Genomic DNA, 19,351 nt, shown 5'->3' with positions numbered 1-19,351 from the left:
TATTATTAGTTTTAAACACCAGTACTACATTATCTAGAAGTAGGACACACTTCCTAAAGTAAGATAACCTGTCACTTCTGGTTAGGGGCCGGTGACTTAAGAAAGTTTATTGCTGTAGCAAGCTATAGCAAACTTTCCAAAAAACTGTAAACAATGATTTTTACATTCATGTAATTTGACTTTAACTTTTATAGTTATCATTTTTCCTCTTAAAATGCTTGTAAGATAACTAAAAAAATAATAAACATTAAGATGATAACTTCATGGAATATTTTCAATGTTGGAAAGAAAACATGTGTTTCTAAAGTTTTTTAAAAAAAATCTTACATTGGATTGTGATGAGATATACGATTCACACATTGATTTTACCGATGGAAGGGGTGAATAATCATTCCATATTTCGTTACCAAACTCCAAGGGGGTTTAAAAATTAGACAGTGGAAAGGATTTGTGACTGAAGAATGCAGGCATAGACAGACAGATAGAAATGGTCCTTAAGGTGGTACCCAACACTTTCACTAAAATTAATTTGGCTCGTTTAATTTTCATAAAATTTTGTCAAAGTATTTACTTTGAGACTTTAATAAAAATATGAAAATTTAAAATTTTTTGAACCAACCGTTTTGTCAGAAACACTGGTTATATAGCAATTTAACAAACACCAATTTTGATCATTGAGAAGCTTAATATTCCGTTTACAACACAAAGTAATAAAAACGTTTAGCTGACTTTACAGAGTTATCTCCCTGTAGTGTTAGGTACCACCTTAATTCCACTTTTTTTTTTCAGGTACTATTCCCCAATAAGTATATGCTTCAATAGTCAATTCACATCATCTCACCTATATCCTTTTAATCCACTTTGCCAATGTACTAAGGCTATCTCCAACAGGGCTCTGCCTTTAATTAATGGTTGATTGGCTGCTTCTTTAATCAATTGTTGTAATATTTCTATTTCTGCAGGATATATTCTTTTTCTGTAATGGAAATAACAAAAGAATTCCATACAGAACACAAATATTTACAGTGATACACATTTATATGGCAAAAAAAACCAGTTTAAACTGATATGACATAGTGAATATCTTAAATCTATATATAGTTTGAAGTACTGTCTTTAAATTTGCACTTAGAAAACCACAGTAAGTATGGTGAGTTGTTTTGCCTTTTTTTGTATTGTTGCATCTTGTTTCCTAGCAGATGATTTTATGTATTCATGCAAATGGAAAAAATTGTAATAGACTTATACTACTGGCCTAGATGTCATTTTTTTTGTGTTGTTGGATTACTGTAAAATTTCCCTGTTGTCAATCATAATAATAAATTCCTTAGTTTTGCGTTCCAAGTGCCCTTACCAAATTTATTTTGTAAATGATCAATAGTTGGTCTTTATTCTGAGATAAGCATCTTTAATAGCCGTTATAATTCATGTCAGGAATACTATTAATTGAAGTATCTAAATAATTTGTTTCTAACATTTAATTGACAATATTGGTCTTTATTCTGAGATAAGCATCTTTAATAGCCGTTATAATTCATGTCAGGAATACTATTAATTAAAGTATCTAAATAATTTGTTTCTAACATTTAATTGACAATATTGGTCTTTATTCTGAGATAAGCATCTTTAATAGCCGTTATAATTCATGTCAGGAATACTATTAATTAAAGTATCTAAATAATTTGTTTCTAACATTTAATTGACAATGTTCCTAAATGAGAGAAAGCCAGATTGTGCCAACATTTTCTTCTTGAAAAAAATTCCCAACATGGTGTGCTTTTTGTTTAAAATCACATACAAAACTTTCAATTCAAAGTTTTCAGAAAACAGAGTAACTTATTTAACATATTATCCCATAAAAATTGATATAAAAAAAATTCCAAACAAACTAAAAATAAATAAATGCAAGATGTACAACTAGACTATATTTCTAAGGATCAAAACATTTCTTAAAGTTCAGAATAGTATGATCTGTATACTACTGTCTCCAAAAACAATAACATTAAAAATACCTAGTTGACTTAAAAATGTCATTTTCCATCTTCAGAAGACTACATACATCAACTGTTTTATCTTGTTCAAAAACAGACTGTCCAAAAGTTCTGAAAAATAAATAAACTATATATAGATGACATAATTATTCAGTCCAAACTATAATCATGTGTAAGGATTTGTTTGTACATGTATATGTGTCTACTTTTACTATTCTTGATATCGATATTGTAATATAAAATGGAAACTGGCTTACAAAAGATATGTGTCCAACTGATGGAAAAAGTGCTTGCCTGTTATATCTCTTTTTAAGTTCATTCAACATATAAAAATATTTAAATTATTTGGCAAACAGGTATCAGCTGTTTGACAAATCAGAAAATTCCTCATAAACTTAAACTACTAACTATCAGGCTGCTGACCAAATATAAATTCATTCTGGTTGAGATGAAAATATTTGTTGGATGAACAAACACACAAATAAGGTGAATGCAATATAGCCCAAACTTTCAGAGTGTATAAGATATATAATCTAAAGTATAAGATATGAACTCCATAGTTGTAGTCCTAAGTTATTCAAAAAAGCAATTTTGACTTACTTTTTATTCATTTCCTCACTTCCATTTTTGATTAAGTCTTTTTTTACTTTAACCCAGACTTTAACTGCCTGTGTCACATGACTAGGATGAACCAATACACAGGTAATTATGGATTCTATGGCAGCTTTAGTATCACCATATTCCAAATAAATCTCAGCTAAACTTATATACTTCCTACCCAAACAAACCTGAAAAATAAGTCAGAAATTTATTTTACCTCTAATTCTTAAACATAATCTTCATAACTTCTGATTAATGAAAATATCATAATATTTTTCTGAAACAAAACTTACACCTATCAAGATAAATACTTTTTGGAAAAAGGTTGAAAAGAATGTGTTCAACATGTATATTATCTTTGAATAACTCTATACTGTGTGGATTTTTTTTAAGATATTCAAACTTGGAACATTTTCCATGAAAATTAATTACTTTAGAGACTGATTTTAGTATTGAATTTGATTTTGATGGAATTTATTTCAAAATACATACACCTCATTTTCTGAAATTATTTGATACTCTTAAATTGTTCCATTGGATTTATAGTAGAAGCAGATTTTTGTTTTTCGACTACAATTTCTTTTTTTCTTTTTTCTAGTTCCTTAAATGACGGATTGCAATAGCTTTCATCATTTTATAAGCAGAGTCAGACTTTGCTGCAACTCCCCCCAAAATATGAGATTTTTTTCACCAACAGTACTTGAAAACAAATTCAATGACATATTTCATATATCACTGGAATACATGTACTCCCACACGTCTTAAATATTTGTTTTTATACTACAAATTTCAAATACTCAAATTATTTTCTGTTTAATTTCTGCATAAAAAATTTGTACTAAATAGATTGAATACCTCATCCATTCTGGTTTCTTTCAGAGTGTTGTCAGAATTCACATACAGGTTAAGTTGAAGACAAGCTATTTTATAAAATACTATAGCCATTTTAAACAAGTTCTTCTCAAAACACATTTGAGCCAGCTTGGATACTAAATAACCTGTAAAGAGAACAAACATAAGGATTTGAGGATAAAATCACTTGTATCTACATTTTATGAGTGGATATAATTTACCAACCAAAGGAAATAAATTTATCACATAAATTTAAAAAAAAATCATGCATGCAAGTTGAAATAAATGTTCCATTCCAGCCCCTTTCTATGAAAAAGCTTAAATCCAAAATTCATAAAATTCTTTGGAGGTTTGGCCATGGTGAAAACTTAATCCATCACTCAGTAAAATGGAACATGAGTGGAGGTGGGTTAAGTGAACAACATGTTTCCCAAGGTAGTTTTTGATCATGAAGAAGATCCTTCCAAGTTTCATAAAATGTGAATTTTTGACAGATGTCATTGATGTCTAGAAATATTAAACTATAGACCTAACATACTTGATGACATCAACATATTTTTAGGTTTGTCATGTCTGGCCTTCATAACTTTTGTCACCTATAAGACAATAAAGAAGGGTGAGGGATATATGTATATGAGACAGAAACCAAACAACAACTAAACAGGACAGTATACTCAATTTGTGTTTCATAACTTATGTTTCTTTTAATGATAAGAATACAGACTTAAAAAACTTAAAAAAAAAAAAATATTTTCAGGTACTTTCAAACTTTTACAAACCACAGTAATGTCTGTCATGATCTTTTCCTTTAGATTCAGGATCTTGTAGTAATGTACTATAGGACTTAGTGATGTCTTCACATACATCTATCAATCTACCAAACTCTTCTTTGTCTGAAATGAAAAGAAAAGCAGTTTTTATTATGCACTATAAATTAATTTTAATAAAAATATGTGTACAGGGAACACTTAAATAGTTGAAAATCCAAAGGCATAATGAGATGAGATTTTTATATTTATATTTTTATATTTTTGGTAGATTTCATGCTAATTCTAAATCATTAAGCATTAAACCAGCAGGTTTACAGAAATAAACATCCAACAAATTGTAGAATAACATATCAGAAACAATATAAAATTGCCCATGAGTTTAATCATATTTCTAAGAAATCAAGAAAACTAGGATCCAGTATACATTGTATGTGATTTTCTATTACCTGAACTGCTTTTTATGTAATTAAACAAAATTTTCATCTGAGTCTGGACTAGATCTATAATGATTTTAGCTTGTTTCTCTTGTGCTGGTTTCCATTTCAGTAACACCTGATTGATCTTAGACAAGGTTTTTAGCACTGACAAAAGTCTGTCTGTCTGGAGGTCAGTTTTCTCCACATATCTTATAACTATAAGCAAGATGTCTATCACTATGTTAAGTCTGTCATGAGATATAGACTCCACAATTCCGTGAAGAGATTCAGCTATTTGTTCTGGCTCTTTTCCAAACTGTGCAGAATTTTCTTTTGAATTTTCTTTATTATTGCTGTACATCCAAACAAAGATTTGGTTTCCATAGTAATACAAAATCCTATATAAATTATGAATTTCAGTATCTTTCTGATATACTACACTCCAAAGGCTAATGTCAGTCATAGTGTATTTAATTGCTTTTTTAATGTCATATTGAGTCCCAAGCTTCAATAGAAACTGGTGTAATAAGAGGGGAGATAACTCCTCTCCATCTGATAGTTTGTGGTTATGCAGACAGGTCAAAGTGTCTGCCACTAAATCAACAACAGGAAATGAAGTCTCATCCAGTATCTTCTCTTTTTGTAAAATAGTTTTCTCATATCTGGTAAATAAAAATAATAAAAATTAATAATATATCCAATGTTTAACATAAAAAATAGTTTCTAAATACAAATGGAAGCAAATACCATAATTTTTTGCTTTCAATGTTTCAGTCATTCATATCAATAATAAAAAAGTGAGCTGTTTTACAACAGTCTAGTGTTATAACTATCATTCAAAATGAATCTTCAATTTATATGTTTTTAAAAATGAATTGCAACAAATGACTTAAAACAAAGTCTAAGGGAAAATGCAGATACAGGCTTCATCCTGCAGGTCCTTGATATTTTAGTCTGAACTTCTGGGGCAATTATTCTAGGAAAAAAGACCAATACTGTGTCAGGACCTGCTTCACTGCACTAAGATTGAGGTTACATGTTTACTAAGGCATAACTGAGAATTCCCTTCCATAGAAGCCAAGAAACTTCAGGACACAATTTTTATATAATTCTGTTTTTAATGGAAATTCATAAAGCAAAATGAACATAGCATTCAGTACATGTACATCCTATTAAAAAACACACAAAAGAACATCCAATGGCCAATATCAAAGGAAAAAAACACATAAACATGTATTTTGACAGACAAATCTACATCATTTAAAAGAAATGTCAATATTGAGATTTGTCAAAGAGAATAGATACCTTGTAAGAGCAAGAACAAGTTTCTCTGTCACACTATTGGCTGTTCCTGGTTTAAGCAGTAGAATTTTGAGTATTAGATGTCTAAGCTGTAAGATTTCCCAATCATGTCCTTCAATCTCTTGCTCCTGTTTAATGGCCAGGTTCCACAGACGACTATATGTATTGCTGACAATTGTACTAGCCATGTCATTCTTGCAGTCATAAACAAGTACCAGCTCATCATACAGGTAGTTACAAAGGGAGATAATATACTGCTGAAATCCCTAGGAATATAAAGATATCAATAAATAATTTGACTAAGAAGGAAAAGATACAATGCAATTTTGCAAATATAGGAAGTTTTTTTTAAAGCATTATCTTAAGTGATGAGAATGTGTGAAGACACAGAAAATCATTAAAATTAATAATAAAAAGCTGCAAACAAACAAAAAAACATTAAACAGACAAAAAAGCATAATTCTACATACATTCAACTACATTCCTATACAAGACATTGTATTTCTTTTTCATATTACTTTGTAAGAGAGAGTCAGGATGTCTGTAAATTACACAATTTGGTTATTATATCCTTAGGAGAGAAAGAGTGCACATAAATGTTAATGAGCATTTCTGGAGCTGTAAAAGCTCTTAAGAATATTCTCCTAAACTGAATTTTCATGTTTTAAAGAATGGTTGGAGTGACTGTTTATATTATAGTTATTTGCAAATTAGAACAGGGTGTTATGGCAGAAGGGCAAAGTATATTATATATTTTGGGTTAACAAGACAACTGTTCTATGGTCGGGTTGTTGTCTCTTTGACACATTACCCATTTTCATTCTCAATTTTATTTTTGTAATTACTTACTTTAACTGGAATTTTTGTCAGGATATGATACAGAAGTTTTGGTATGGCAAGGGCTTCACTCAGTGCTATCTGGTCCCTTGCTTGTCTATAGAATTTGTAGCATTGCTCAACTGCTTCAAGTAAATCAGTAGAAACTTTGGCTGTTGACATAATAGAAAAACTGCCATGGAGGAAGTGCACTGCAAATATCCCATGCTGCTGAATGTCTTCAATTTTACCATTTAAAGCAGGAGACAAAAATTCCTACAATAAATCATAGCATTATCATGTGAATATATGGTTAATAAAAAATTCAAAATATCATTCTAAAAAACTTAATATTATTGATGACAACAAACAAGGTATGTTTAATATTCAAAGCGACAATTCATTGAAACAATTAAGATTTCATACTCCACTGTGTTAGATTTATATTTTGTGAAATTGAAAATTGATTAATTTAAGTCAGCAATCTTGATAAATTTTTAGTTAACAAGTCAAGAGTATTTTTTCTTATTGAGCAAACCTTTAAACGAATCTGAGCATTTCTTATCACGATCTTTGAAAAGCAATTGCCATATGATATTCTGCAAGAGACAAAATCGCCTTGCTTTTTAAGTGTTTGAATGAAAAGCTAGAATGTAAATTAATCATTATTTTTGACAACATCTTATCTTACTGTTATTCCTTTAGATGTATATAAGAAATATATACTTATAGACTTATCAATCCTAGAATCTTCAATTTGGACAAAAATATCTTTTGCACTACCCGGGGGGCAATGACCTGGATTATTTTACAGATCATCCAGTGACTTTTGCACTGTTTCTGAAACATCAAGGAAGCAAAAATGGGATCTTTTCATTTCCTGTGGTTTAGATGATTTTCCCTATTATTTTTATGTACATGTAATACAGTACGATGAGTATCTGTTGTATATATTGTATCACATAATTTATATAAAGTAATGGACTTTTGAGCCTCTTATTTCCAGAAAACCAGTTCAGTGACCTATATTTTTGTACTATTAATTTAAATATAAAATTATCAGAAATATACTTTCAACTTCCTTGCTTGCAGAATAAGTAAATCTGTTAATCAATCTTATTAAACTTTTAAATACATGTGTACCTTAGTTAAATTAGATGGTGTATGTCAATAACATATTTTTAAACAAATTTTAAGATTTATATATTAACATTCACTTACATTCAAATTATCTTCAAACATCACGAAGATTTATACTAGAATTGTGTAAACATGCTTTAAAAATTAATTCTCATTTTTCTATGAATCAGTTTTTCTTATCAAAATTTAAATTATTCTAATCAAATACTTAGAAATTCACCAAAAATGATATAAAGCATGTACATGTATCAAGAAGAATAATTTCTTATTTTTCCCTCCTTACATGAATATTACTCAATCTATATACAACATCTTCAGTTGATTCTTTCAAGTATATCAGATGATTAATAAAATTGAGAATGGAAATAGGAAAATGAATGTGCTAAAGAAACAACAATCCAACCAAAAAGCAGAAAACATGGCTGTTTAACTTTAGAATGGCCAGGCAGTTGAATGCATGAAGATAAGAACATGTTAATGCGATAAGAGGATCACTGCTTTGTACAGTTGTTATCCTTTTGTTTGATATTTGGGCTTTTGATTTTGCAATTTGATTAGGGACTTTCAGTCTTGAATTTTCCTCTGGATTCAGTATTTTAATGATTTTACTTTGTACTAGACCAGCACACTGATTAGGATTTTTAACCTGCTACATGTATTACACAAGGTAAAATCTGCAATAAGATCAGTCACCTGTCACTCTACCCAGAAACACATCACAGAATCCCTGCCATTGCTCTAACTGCTACATTTTTTAAATGCTGTCTAATGGTTGAAACATTACCCATTTAAGTAATTGTTGAGTGCCTAATGTTGGACCATTGAATATTCATTAAGAATAGACAGCTTTTAGTTAACTTAGATAATATGGTCATGTTTACAACTTAATTGTTAACAAAGCTTTGAATTGTTCATATACATTAACCATGTTAACATGCTTAAGGAATAGATTAATCTAGCTGTATTTTTCAGATTTTTTTTTTTTTTACTTTAAAGTTCATGTATTAATCTAAAAATTGTGTAACAATCCTATACATGAGGGTAGTAATTGGGGTACCTTCATGAAGAATAATGGTAAAAATTCATGCCAAATTATGTTAATTTTTAGTTCTGCCTACTTTTATGAAAACATATTAATATTACAGTAATTAAAGTTTAATATACTGATTCAGATATTTTATGGTATAAATTCTCAAAATTTATGAAAATACATGGTATTATACTTCCAAACGACAACAATTTTTCAGATATGGTTGAAACAATTTCTAGGAATCTGTGTGATAAATTACATCAACAGAGTTTAACTCAGATCAATGCTCTATCATAATATAAACATCCATTAATCATCACATGGAATTGAGCTTTCTTTCAATCCTTTTCAGAGCACAAAATAGTGGTGTACATAAAGATCAGTTAGAAGTGATAAGTACATAGAGGACAGTTGAGATATAGATGTACTTAGGAATACGTTGATGTTATTAATAATATACGTAATATACAGACAATTGCTGTATCAGAGTAGTGTCAGACCACAGTTTTACTAATTTCATAAAGTGAATCAGTGTCATTTTAGATTTTAGACTCTTTTTAACGAAGTATCAAAGTGAATAACTTTTAATATCGTCCGTGTAATATAAGCCCATTGTCTTTTAATATATGCAATTGTGTTTTATACTGTGAAATAACAAAGTGATTTTAGCTATATAAGTCCGTGTAATATAAGCCCACTGTAAATAATCAAGAAATTGATGTGCTCCTAACCACAGGAGGAAGTGGGTAACACGAATGACCGAATAACACTGTTATTATCTGAATAACACATGTAATGACCGAATAACTCTTCAAATATCAATATTAACACATTTGGGTGACTTTTAAACATATATTATTGAATAAAAGTATATTAGAAGTGTATTTTATAACCTAAAAATGATTTAAAAGTTGCAGGTAAGTTAATATTGATCATTATAAATTTATGGATATCGGTGTGTACTTCCAAGATGGCGACCAAGGAAATCATATAGAATGAATAAAAGAAAGATTGCATACAATCCCTCAACGTGTTCATCTTAGACCACCAAAGTGGAGCCCTCACGCCACGTCAAGGCAATGAACAATGTGAGGGTGTGCCTTTTTTAAATAAAATATGGAATAGTAAACTGTTTAAATTAGTTTTTGTTTTAATTTTAGTTAGTTATTAAAACATCGAATGACTAAAATAATCCAAAAGTTCTTACATATTTTTAATTTTAAATTATAATTTGCCAGAAGAAAGCTTTTTTAACAGGAAAACACAAATCAACTTTAAATACTTTTTTTTTAATAATTTTAAATTTTATTTCATTTTAAATAATCAAAAATTATTGGTGAAACATTGAACATTATTACCCTTTCACAGAAAGCTAACATAGGATGTACATATTGTATATAGTTGTAAATATTTATTAGTGTTCTTTTTTTCATTTTTATAATTATTGGTGTTGGTAATGCAGCCTTGGTAAACCAAAAAAGTCACAAGCCTGTTTAATGCAGAGTGTCCATACCGTAATATAATTTCCTTATCTCTTAATGATTAATTATGTAATCGGCACGTGTCAGTAAACAACAACCGAATTAACAATATAACAGAAGTGTGAGGTAATGATTATTTTGTTTATTGGAACATATTAACTCATTATCACTACTAAATTATATATTTGGTACTGAACATTTCACTATTAAAACTTATTCAATGTATGAAAATAAAGGAAAGTAGCAATAAAAAACGTATATACTAATTTTAGAAGAATATTATTTCTGATTTTTTAGTAACTTAAATTAAGTAAATTTAATACATTTTAAATGAAATAAGAAATAAATGAAATATAATAAACTTAGTGAAAGATTGTCTTCTTTGAAATTAAAAATTAATAAAATTTTTATTTTAATCTTCTTGTTCCATGTTTTGTTCTCTATTAATAATATAAAAACTCAATTTCACATTTATATACCTTATAATAAACGATCAAGTATAATAATTTTTTTAATAAATTTGAATTGAATATGTGAAAATTCTTAATTACATTTTATTTAATGTTGAGTAAATTGTTATGAAAAGTAATTAGTGATTGGAGTAATTGCATTGCTTTGATGTACTGGTTAAATTTTCAAATCCTTTCTGAAAAATAATCATTAGACAATTCTCTGTATATACAGTCAAATATTTAATACTATATTTTCATAGCGTTTTCCTTTGAAGGCATATGCAATCTTTTTTTTATTCATTCCATACGATTTCCTTGGTCGCCATCTTGGAAGTACACACCGATATCCATAAATTTATAATGATCAATATTAACTTACAGGTCTGCAACTTGTAAATCATTTTTAGGTTATAAAATACACTTCTAATATAATTTTATTCAATAATATATGTTTAAAAGTCACTCAAATGTGTTAATATTGATATTTGAAGAGTTATTCGGTCATTACATGTGTTATTCGGATAATAACAGTGTTATTCGGTCATTCGAGGTACCAGGAGGAAGTTACTGAAAGAAGAAGGTAAGAATTTAAAGTTAATGACTTCTTTTTTAGCATTAATTGTTTATAATAATAATTCTCCCTGATTGTTGTAATAATCATAATTGTCTTTAATGGATTAATAATAAAAACATTTTTTTTGTTATTCTACTTAATTATTTGGTTGCATCAATACAAATATTTTGCGATTTTTTTCAACATGTTCAAATAATCAGCATTAATGAACTAGACAATGCAAAATAAATAAAATCAGGGTGAACAATGTATTAGGGTGACCAGACCTGAATTCTTTTATTGCATGTCTTTGTTGTAGGCTTTATTATATACTATAATGAGGGGGAAGGACCTTTATAGGGACTATGGGATCAGGTTTTTTTAAGCTCAGGATAGATCTTTTCGCAGTTTCAGGATCCAGAAATTCTTTTTTCAAATTCCGGGATGTCAAGATTTATCAGACCTCAGGATTTCATGTTTTTAAGCCCGGGATTTCGGGACCAGGACCCCTTCTCTATAATATTATGGTAGTTTTTTTTGCAGCTATTCATATATTTTATATCCAAATTTTGACCATTGGATGCTGCTTGCAGTGTTTATAGTTCAATCGCATCTGGAAAGTTTGATCGTCCAATTAATGAATAATACATTTTATTGACATCGTTTAAAGCAAGGCCGTTGGCACAGATGATTTTATTATTGACAACAGGTTATAGTTCGATCAAAAAAACATTTTGAAACTAAAATGGAACGTGTCTTACAATGACATCTTTATCAATACTGTCGACGTTTCCAGATTTTAACTTTTCTAAAATAGTAGCTTGTCTATTCGTTGATTGCTGAGGCATTTTTTTATGCAATAAAGCTCAATATTTGCAAATGTAAACAACATTTCAGTCTGAGAGGAGATTTTCCATTTCAAAATGGCCGCGTAAATAAGATTGGTTTGGAATAAAAGAAAGATTTAACTAAATATTATTGACAATTTCGTCCCTATGTTAGTTCGGTCCCAACTATGTTAACGTGTATATGAACATTTAAACGATTTGACACATATTACTTTTTTAAATATCTGATTTGATGTGTAAAATCATACAAGGCCAACCCTGACAAGTTCCAGACAATTTACAGGGAAACTGAAAATAAACTGAATATTCCTTTTACATGTTTTAATCTAGATGGCAATATCATACATTGTGAAAAAAGTGAAATTACTTGGTGTAACACATTCAATTGACTAGTCACTATCAGATTAAATTTGATGCCCACATTTGTAAATGTATTTTACTAAATTAGGTAGACTTACTATATCATTTATCGTGTAAAATTTAAATTATTGATCATCAGAATTTTTATAGTGAGAGTCTCACTATACAAACCCTTGTTGCCCAGTAGTATGGCACGTTTGAGGTGATTGTAATATTCCCACAAAAGAGAAAATAAAGGCACGTATCTTAAGATCTTTGTATACATGAAGACTATTGTAGTACTTATCAACAACTTTAATTAAATCAAAACTACCAAGTTTAAAAATCAGAAGAATTAGAATAATATCAATCGAGGTGTATAAAATTATTGATAAACAATGTCTTTTATATTTACATGAATTTATTGAAATTAATAACTGTAATGACTCTTTCAGAAATAACAATATGGCAGATGTTACCGGGGTAAAGACACACCCCCATGGTCTACACTCATTGAGATATACAGGAGCCAAACTCTGGAACGAAATGCCGAATAAATTGAGTAAAGAAATGCCTTTTCGTCAGTACAAAAGTTTGGTTGGTAATTGGTGCCAGTGTCCGTGTCCCCCTGTCGATCTCAGTAAGCTGTAGCTATATATAGTAGATCGATCACTTATTTATCTAGTATACTCTTTTATATTTTGTTGCATACCTTTTTAATTAATGTGGTGGTTTTTTTTAATGCTAGAGTTAATTTTAGTGCGCCTATATAATGACTATCGCATGAATGTTAGTTTGTCTGCATTTTATGTTTGCTTTATATGCTTTGATTTTGCCTATTAACTGATATAAGTTGCTGTGCTTGATACCAATTATTTATGCATATGATGTGCTTACTGTTTTATGTATCTTGTGTTTATTATATATATGAAGGTCGGATAAAAGCTCTACAGAGCTTTTGTTGTATTGTTACATGTATAACCGACGTTAAATAAATCTGTTATGCTTTTATGCTAAATAGAAAAATATGAAAAGGTGAGGACCCGGGTTCAGTACTTCCATTTCATTCTTTGTAAAAATAGTCATTTCCAAAATCTCTAGACACCCTCGACTTTACAATTCAATTCAATTCTTTATTTACACTCAGAAACAAACTATGTGTTACATGAGGACAAATTACAAATACAATACAATAAATGACAGAAGTGTAATTTCTAAAGATAATAAAACTTGTAAAATACATACATCTTTCTAAATGAAGGTAGATAGTTTCTTGATAAATATAGTTAGATTATACAATAACCGACAGTGACACAATGACAGCATGTTTTGCATTTTCAGTACAGATGGGTATGTTGTATAATATTTCGGTATATATTTCTTCCGAAGTTCAGTAAAAGTACTTTTATTAGTCTGTTGTACCCCAATTTTTTTTTAAAATATTTACCTATTATGACTGTTTTTTTTTTCTCTTCACATATCGTTGTCAATATAATGGAATTTTATGCGACTTTCGACTCGTACAAGTTAAAAATACCTCCAAACGACAACATTACCCGACAGTAATACAGTAAAAATAAACCCAAGAACACTCAGAACAGAGACATACATAAATGAATAGTATAATAGTATATTACAAAATGGAAACTACAGAGTAACAACGCGGACACCGCTCCAACGAATTTACGACAGTGCACCAGTACATAACAATTTAATTATGAACTGTTCGTCACATGCATGATAAATGTATCAACCCCAAATAGCGTGACGTATTTTTCCTGACGTTTATTTTATCACAGGTTACTGGTAAATTTCTAAAAAAAAATATATAGAAGAGGATCTTGCTGATGGATCTTGGGGTTGAGTTTGTAATGGCGTTATTTTATGTATTTTCAAACCATTAGATAGAAAAAAGAAGATGTGGTATGACTACCAATGAGACAACTCTCCACAAGAAACCAAAAAGACACTGAAATTTACAACTATAGGTCACCGTACGGCTTTCGAGAATATTGGTAAATAAAATTGTGATTTTAATGGCGTAATTATTTGTATTTTCTAACCATTTCGATTTTCTTCTAAATCAAAATTGTGTAAAATCAAATAAATCCTGTGCATATAGTTGTAAACTTAAAATCATATATTAAATGAACTAGCTCATTAATCTTCTTAACCTTTACACGGATATAGAAAATAAAAATAAAATTCAAACAACATACGATAAGACAGAACACAATATCCAACCAGACTTACTAAAGAAATATTGTACCTAATACATGAATGTTGGATACATAAATACCGAGACACGTCTAATAGCAACGCGATATCATATTCGGCAAACCATTCACATTTGAGAATAGATCACGTTTATAGCTAGCTATAAATCCTGGTTCCATCCACCATTTAATTTTGCAAGGTGCTATTTCTGTTTGTCTTTTAGAAGGTGCTGAATGAATTCTGCTTTCAACAAATACAGAAACAAATCAACCAGTAGGGGTGCACAATTATTACCCCTTGGAATACCGACTGTTTGCTGCTGAAATATCAATCAACCAAATTCGACAAATACAATTAATTATCTAAGGTATTACTCGATTTATTTCACTTGACTGGGCGGAGTTTCACCGGTTCGCTCATAATAAACCAGTCCATCTATGAATAGGTGTTTTATGATAAAAATCATTAATGAAGTGTCCAGTAATTCTTTTGTAAATTACTTTGATGACACTCATAGGTGATTAGAAATCAGCAATAATTATAACGGCAATCATCCTTATCACACACATCTTCAAATAGGCTGTCCTTATGCAAATTAAAACGTAAGCTCCTCCCGATCAGTCTAAATAACATTGGCAATACCGTACTTATAATTTAATCATTTATTATTGATCACATCGTTTTTAATATCATGAAATTTGATACAACTGTCATACAAGTGAGAGGTTAAGCGCTATAACACTAGGTTCAATTCACCATTTTCTACATAAGAAAATGCCTGTACCGTCTGTACCAAGTCAGGAATATGCCAGTTGTTGTCCATTCGTTTGATGTGTTTTATCTTTTGATTTTGCCATTTGATTACGGACTTTCCGTTTAGAATTTTCCTCGGAGTTCATTATTTTTGTGATTTAAATTTTTGATAATATCATCCGCAGTATATTTTCTGATAGAATCAGTGTTTCTTTCACAAAATCAGAATTTTTATAACCCAAAACAAGAAATTTATATCTACGATTTCCATTTTTATAGAACGAGATCTATTTGATAAGATAGTGAGGTTGAACTTTCAATTAAGCATGGAGAATAGTGGTGTAACGTGTAGAAAAATCAAAAGTTCTAAAGTTGCTGCAAAATTGCAGAGATTGTGATCTGAGATTAGTAATCTTTTACTGTAAAAAGTATAGTAGTCAGCACTCAAGGAATATGTTAACTCGAACATCTTGATGATCCAGCTATGTATCGTTTCATTATAAGGAGTTTAGTGAAGTTTATCATCCTTTGATTTACAAGAAACACAAATATTTCGTTTGTGGTAAAGTTATCTTGATGAACATTTTTGCATTTGATGAAAAAAATCATTATAGAGTGAATAATGTATAAGAAGAGAAAATAAAATTGTATATTTTATGAGATGTCTAGGCCGTTTTTGCAACTAAATGACAGTCTATAAAACCACAACCTATCAAACGAGTTAAATAACATCAACCGAATTTTTCTTACTTTGAGAATCACGAAATCTGATAACCGGTTTTGTCGTCCCCCCTAAGATTTAGTTGGTATCTTAGTGTTTGCTAATGGAGTTTTACTTTATCGTTTTTATCATTTGTAGTGTAATTTCTATTTTTATAAGACAAGTGGTTTGTAATTTTTTTTAATGTTGAAAGTTGATTATTGGCAAACAAACACGCCACGTAACATTCTTGAAAATGATATTTCACATGCTAATGAGAATAGATTCAAATTCTAAAGAAAATGCATTCACATTACAATGAGAGCAGAGTTTAAATTACAATGAGAACAGAGTTCAAAGTATGAATGGGTTGAGGTTTAAACTTATTCGGATGTGTTGCATTTTGTCGGGTTATACAATGTATTTCGGTTGTTTCCTGTAATTAGCTAATACTTCAGTTTTATCATGTACATCTTTTGTATAGTCATTATATAAAATTTACTGTTTGCAAAAGTATAAATTATTCTAAATAACAGGGATGTTCTGGTACCTAACAGAAAACCCTGGCCGTTTTTGGCACAACTTTTTTTTAACTTTTGGTCCTCGATGCTGTTCAACTTTGTAATTGTTTCGGCTTTCAAACTTTTGTATCTGGGCGTCACTAGTAAGTCTTGTGCGGACAAAATGCACCTCTGGCGTATTGATTTTTTTTTTATATAAACTTGTTGCCTTTTGTTAGCTATTATTTGTGTGTTTATTTGTCAACTATGTTCTCCTATTTATTTATATTGTAGTCCTGTAATGTTGTGTTGTCATTTTAATGTTATATTTCACATGACCATAAAAGAGGGAGGTTTGGCATGCCACAAAACCAGGTTCAACCCACCATTTTTTCCTTTAAAAATGTCCTGTACCAAGTCAGGAATATGGCCATTGTTATAATATAGTTCGTTTCTGTGTGTGTTACATTTTAACGTTGTGTTTCCGTTGTGTCGTTTGTTTACTATAACACGTGTCACGGTACTTATCTATCCCAAATTCATGTATTTGGTTTTGATGTTATATTTGTTACTCTCATAGGATTTTGTCTAATGCTTAGTCCGTTTCTCTCTGTGTGTGTGTGTGTGTGTGTGTTACATTTTAATGTTGTGTCGTTGTTCTCCTCTTATATTTAATGCGTTTCCCTCAGTTTTAGTTTGTTACCCCGATTGTGTTTTTTGTCCATGGATTTATGAGTTTAAACAGCGGTATACTACTGTTGCCTTTATTTGTCTTAAATCTTTATAGAAACCAAACACACATAATGATGAAAGAGGTAAAAAATCAACTTCAACGAATGATGACGGATGAACACAGTGCCTAAAATGCTGTCAGTATCGCTCAGTTACGTTAATATTTTTGTTACCCTTTTAAAAAGAATCTCCCAATATTTGTAGGACTATATATCAAGGCGTTAGAAAAATGGATATTGTAAGAATGCAATAAACGAACAAAACATAATCTGTAGTCTTTCAAGTATACATTGTCCTTGCAAATACCAGTTTTTATGGTTAAAATTTCATAAGAATTAGAACTTGAAATAACCTGGTATCTTAAAGTATCCTTTGCCGTCTTTTTGTAAAATTGTGGTCTTAATTTGTAAAAGTAAACCATTATAGGTCAAAGTACGGTCTTCAAAACGGAGCCTTCGCTCACACCGAACTACAAGCTATAAAGGACCTCAAAAACTACTAGTGTAAAAGACTAACAATAGCTGATTCTATAAATTTAAATAAAAATTGAAAGATTTGCAGAAATGTATCAGGCGTAGCCAGGACCATCAAGCACCCTCAGAAAAATAAAGTATGGATCGAAATTATGATTTTCTGAGTATTTCATTGACATTGCACAAAATAAAGCTGTGTAACTATAGTGAGGAAACTAGTTGCAGCATAAATGAAATGTAATTAACGGCAACTTCCTTTTAAATCATTTTTTTACTGTATCTAAATAACAACATATAAATTTTATTTATGCTACAACTAGTTTCCTCACTATAGTTACACAGCTTTATTTTGTGCAATGTCAATTTCATCATGGAACACTTTTTCCACAATCAGGGGTTCATTAAGGGATGAAAATAAGTTTGAAATTTGTGTAACAATTTAAGTAGCTATCAATGTTTTATTTACTTGATTGTTTTTAATACATCTAATGTTTTCTAATAATTTAACAATATATTAACGAACAATTTCCGAAGTCATGACTACTTAGCTGATGATAGTTCCCAAGCAGTGCTATCAACACAAAAATATACAAAACATGATATAAATGTTACGGGCGCGGATCACCTATTCTATCTATTCGTGCATATATAACACACAATTTAACAGATACAACGATTGAAACAAAATACTCGTTTCAAAATGAGTTTAATCACAATAGTTACTGGTGTTAACATACTAATAATTTATTTGTTTTTACCTGAAAGGGACATTAGATACGATTTTGAAAATACAAGTTGAACTAATCAAACCTGCTTTTCTTGGCTTAAAAAAATTACAAGAAGGGACTATTATATGTTTTGACATTTTCAATCAAATTTTGAAATTATGAGTTCATTCGATCGACATGAATTAGCAGCTACTGTCCTTAAAACCACAATGAATGTTAGTTTTTATTATTTCGGACTCGCCAGTTATTCCATTAATTGGGTACTCACAGTAAAACAAAACCTAGCAACTGACTGCAAATTCTGACAGAGTCGACAATTAAAACTTATCAAACTAAATGCAAACAACTATAAAAACATTTCACTATCAAATATATAGTCCATCCGCAGGAAGTGATACACAGTTGAAGGTCAGACATCCTTTATCATTTTCGTTTAGCAAGAATTTCTCGTGATGATGAGGAAAAATGATGTAAAATTAAACATTTGATCTTTTATACTAGTACTTCCTTGCGATGAATATGATATAATATAATAAAAGCAAAATATAAATCACTTACACCATCCATGATATCAATATTAACTAGAGGACTGAATGTATTAGGACTGATATCGATCGATGGGGGATACATCATGCAATAAAGAATACCATGTATTTAT

At 29.8% G+C, this 19,351-nt stretch overlaps 2 protein-coding genes across 2 annotated transcripts in view; one reads left to right on the top strand and one right to left on the bottom strand.

Annotated features, from left to right (window-relative positions):
* Positions 1-12,337, bottom strand: part of LOC143064061 (uncharacterized) — a 49,333-nt gene extending 36,996 nt beyond the window's left edge. Inside the window, exons 1-9 of the mRNA XM_076236574.1 lie at positions 12,165-12,337; positions 6,781-7,023; positions 5,935-6,197; positions 4,660-5,291; positions 4,223-4,336; positions 3,447-3,589; positions 2,592-2,779; positions 2,013-2,102; positions 842-976 (exon numbers count right to left, since the gene is read on the bottom strand). Coding sequence (XP_076092689.1) covers positions 842-976; positions 2,013-2,102; positions 2,592-2,779; positions 3,447-3,589; positions 4,223-4,336; positions 4,660-5,291; positions 5,935-6,197; positions 6,781-7,023; positions 12,165-12,251 — 1,895 coding nt within the window. The 5' untranslated portion in view covers positions 12,252-12,337. The remainder of the gene's footprint in view (positions 1-841; positions 977-2,012; positions 2,103-2,591; positions 2,780-3,446; positions 3,590-4,222; positions 4,337-4,659; positions 5,292-5,934; positions 6,198-6,780; positions 7,024-12,164) is intronic.
* Positions 1-19,351, top strand: part of LOC143064068 (KAT8 regulatory NSL complex subunit 2-like) — a 486,386-nt gene that overhangs the window by 44,058 nt on the left and 422,977 nt on the right. The window lies entirely within an intron of this gene.

Source organism: Mytilus galloprovincialis, chromosome 2 (assembly GCF_965363235.1).
Source record: "Mytilus galloprovincialis chromosome 2, xbMytGall1.hap1.1, whole genome shotgun sequence".
In the NCBI taxonomy this organism is placed as follows: domain Eukaryota; kingdom Metazoa; phylum Mollusca; class Bivalvia; order Mytilida; family Mytilidae; genus Mytilus; species Mytilus galloprovincialis.
The sequence above is the reverse complement of the archived record's forward strand: the minus strand, read 5'-3'. Positions and strand labels throughout refer to the sequence as shown.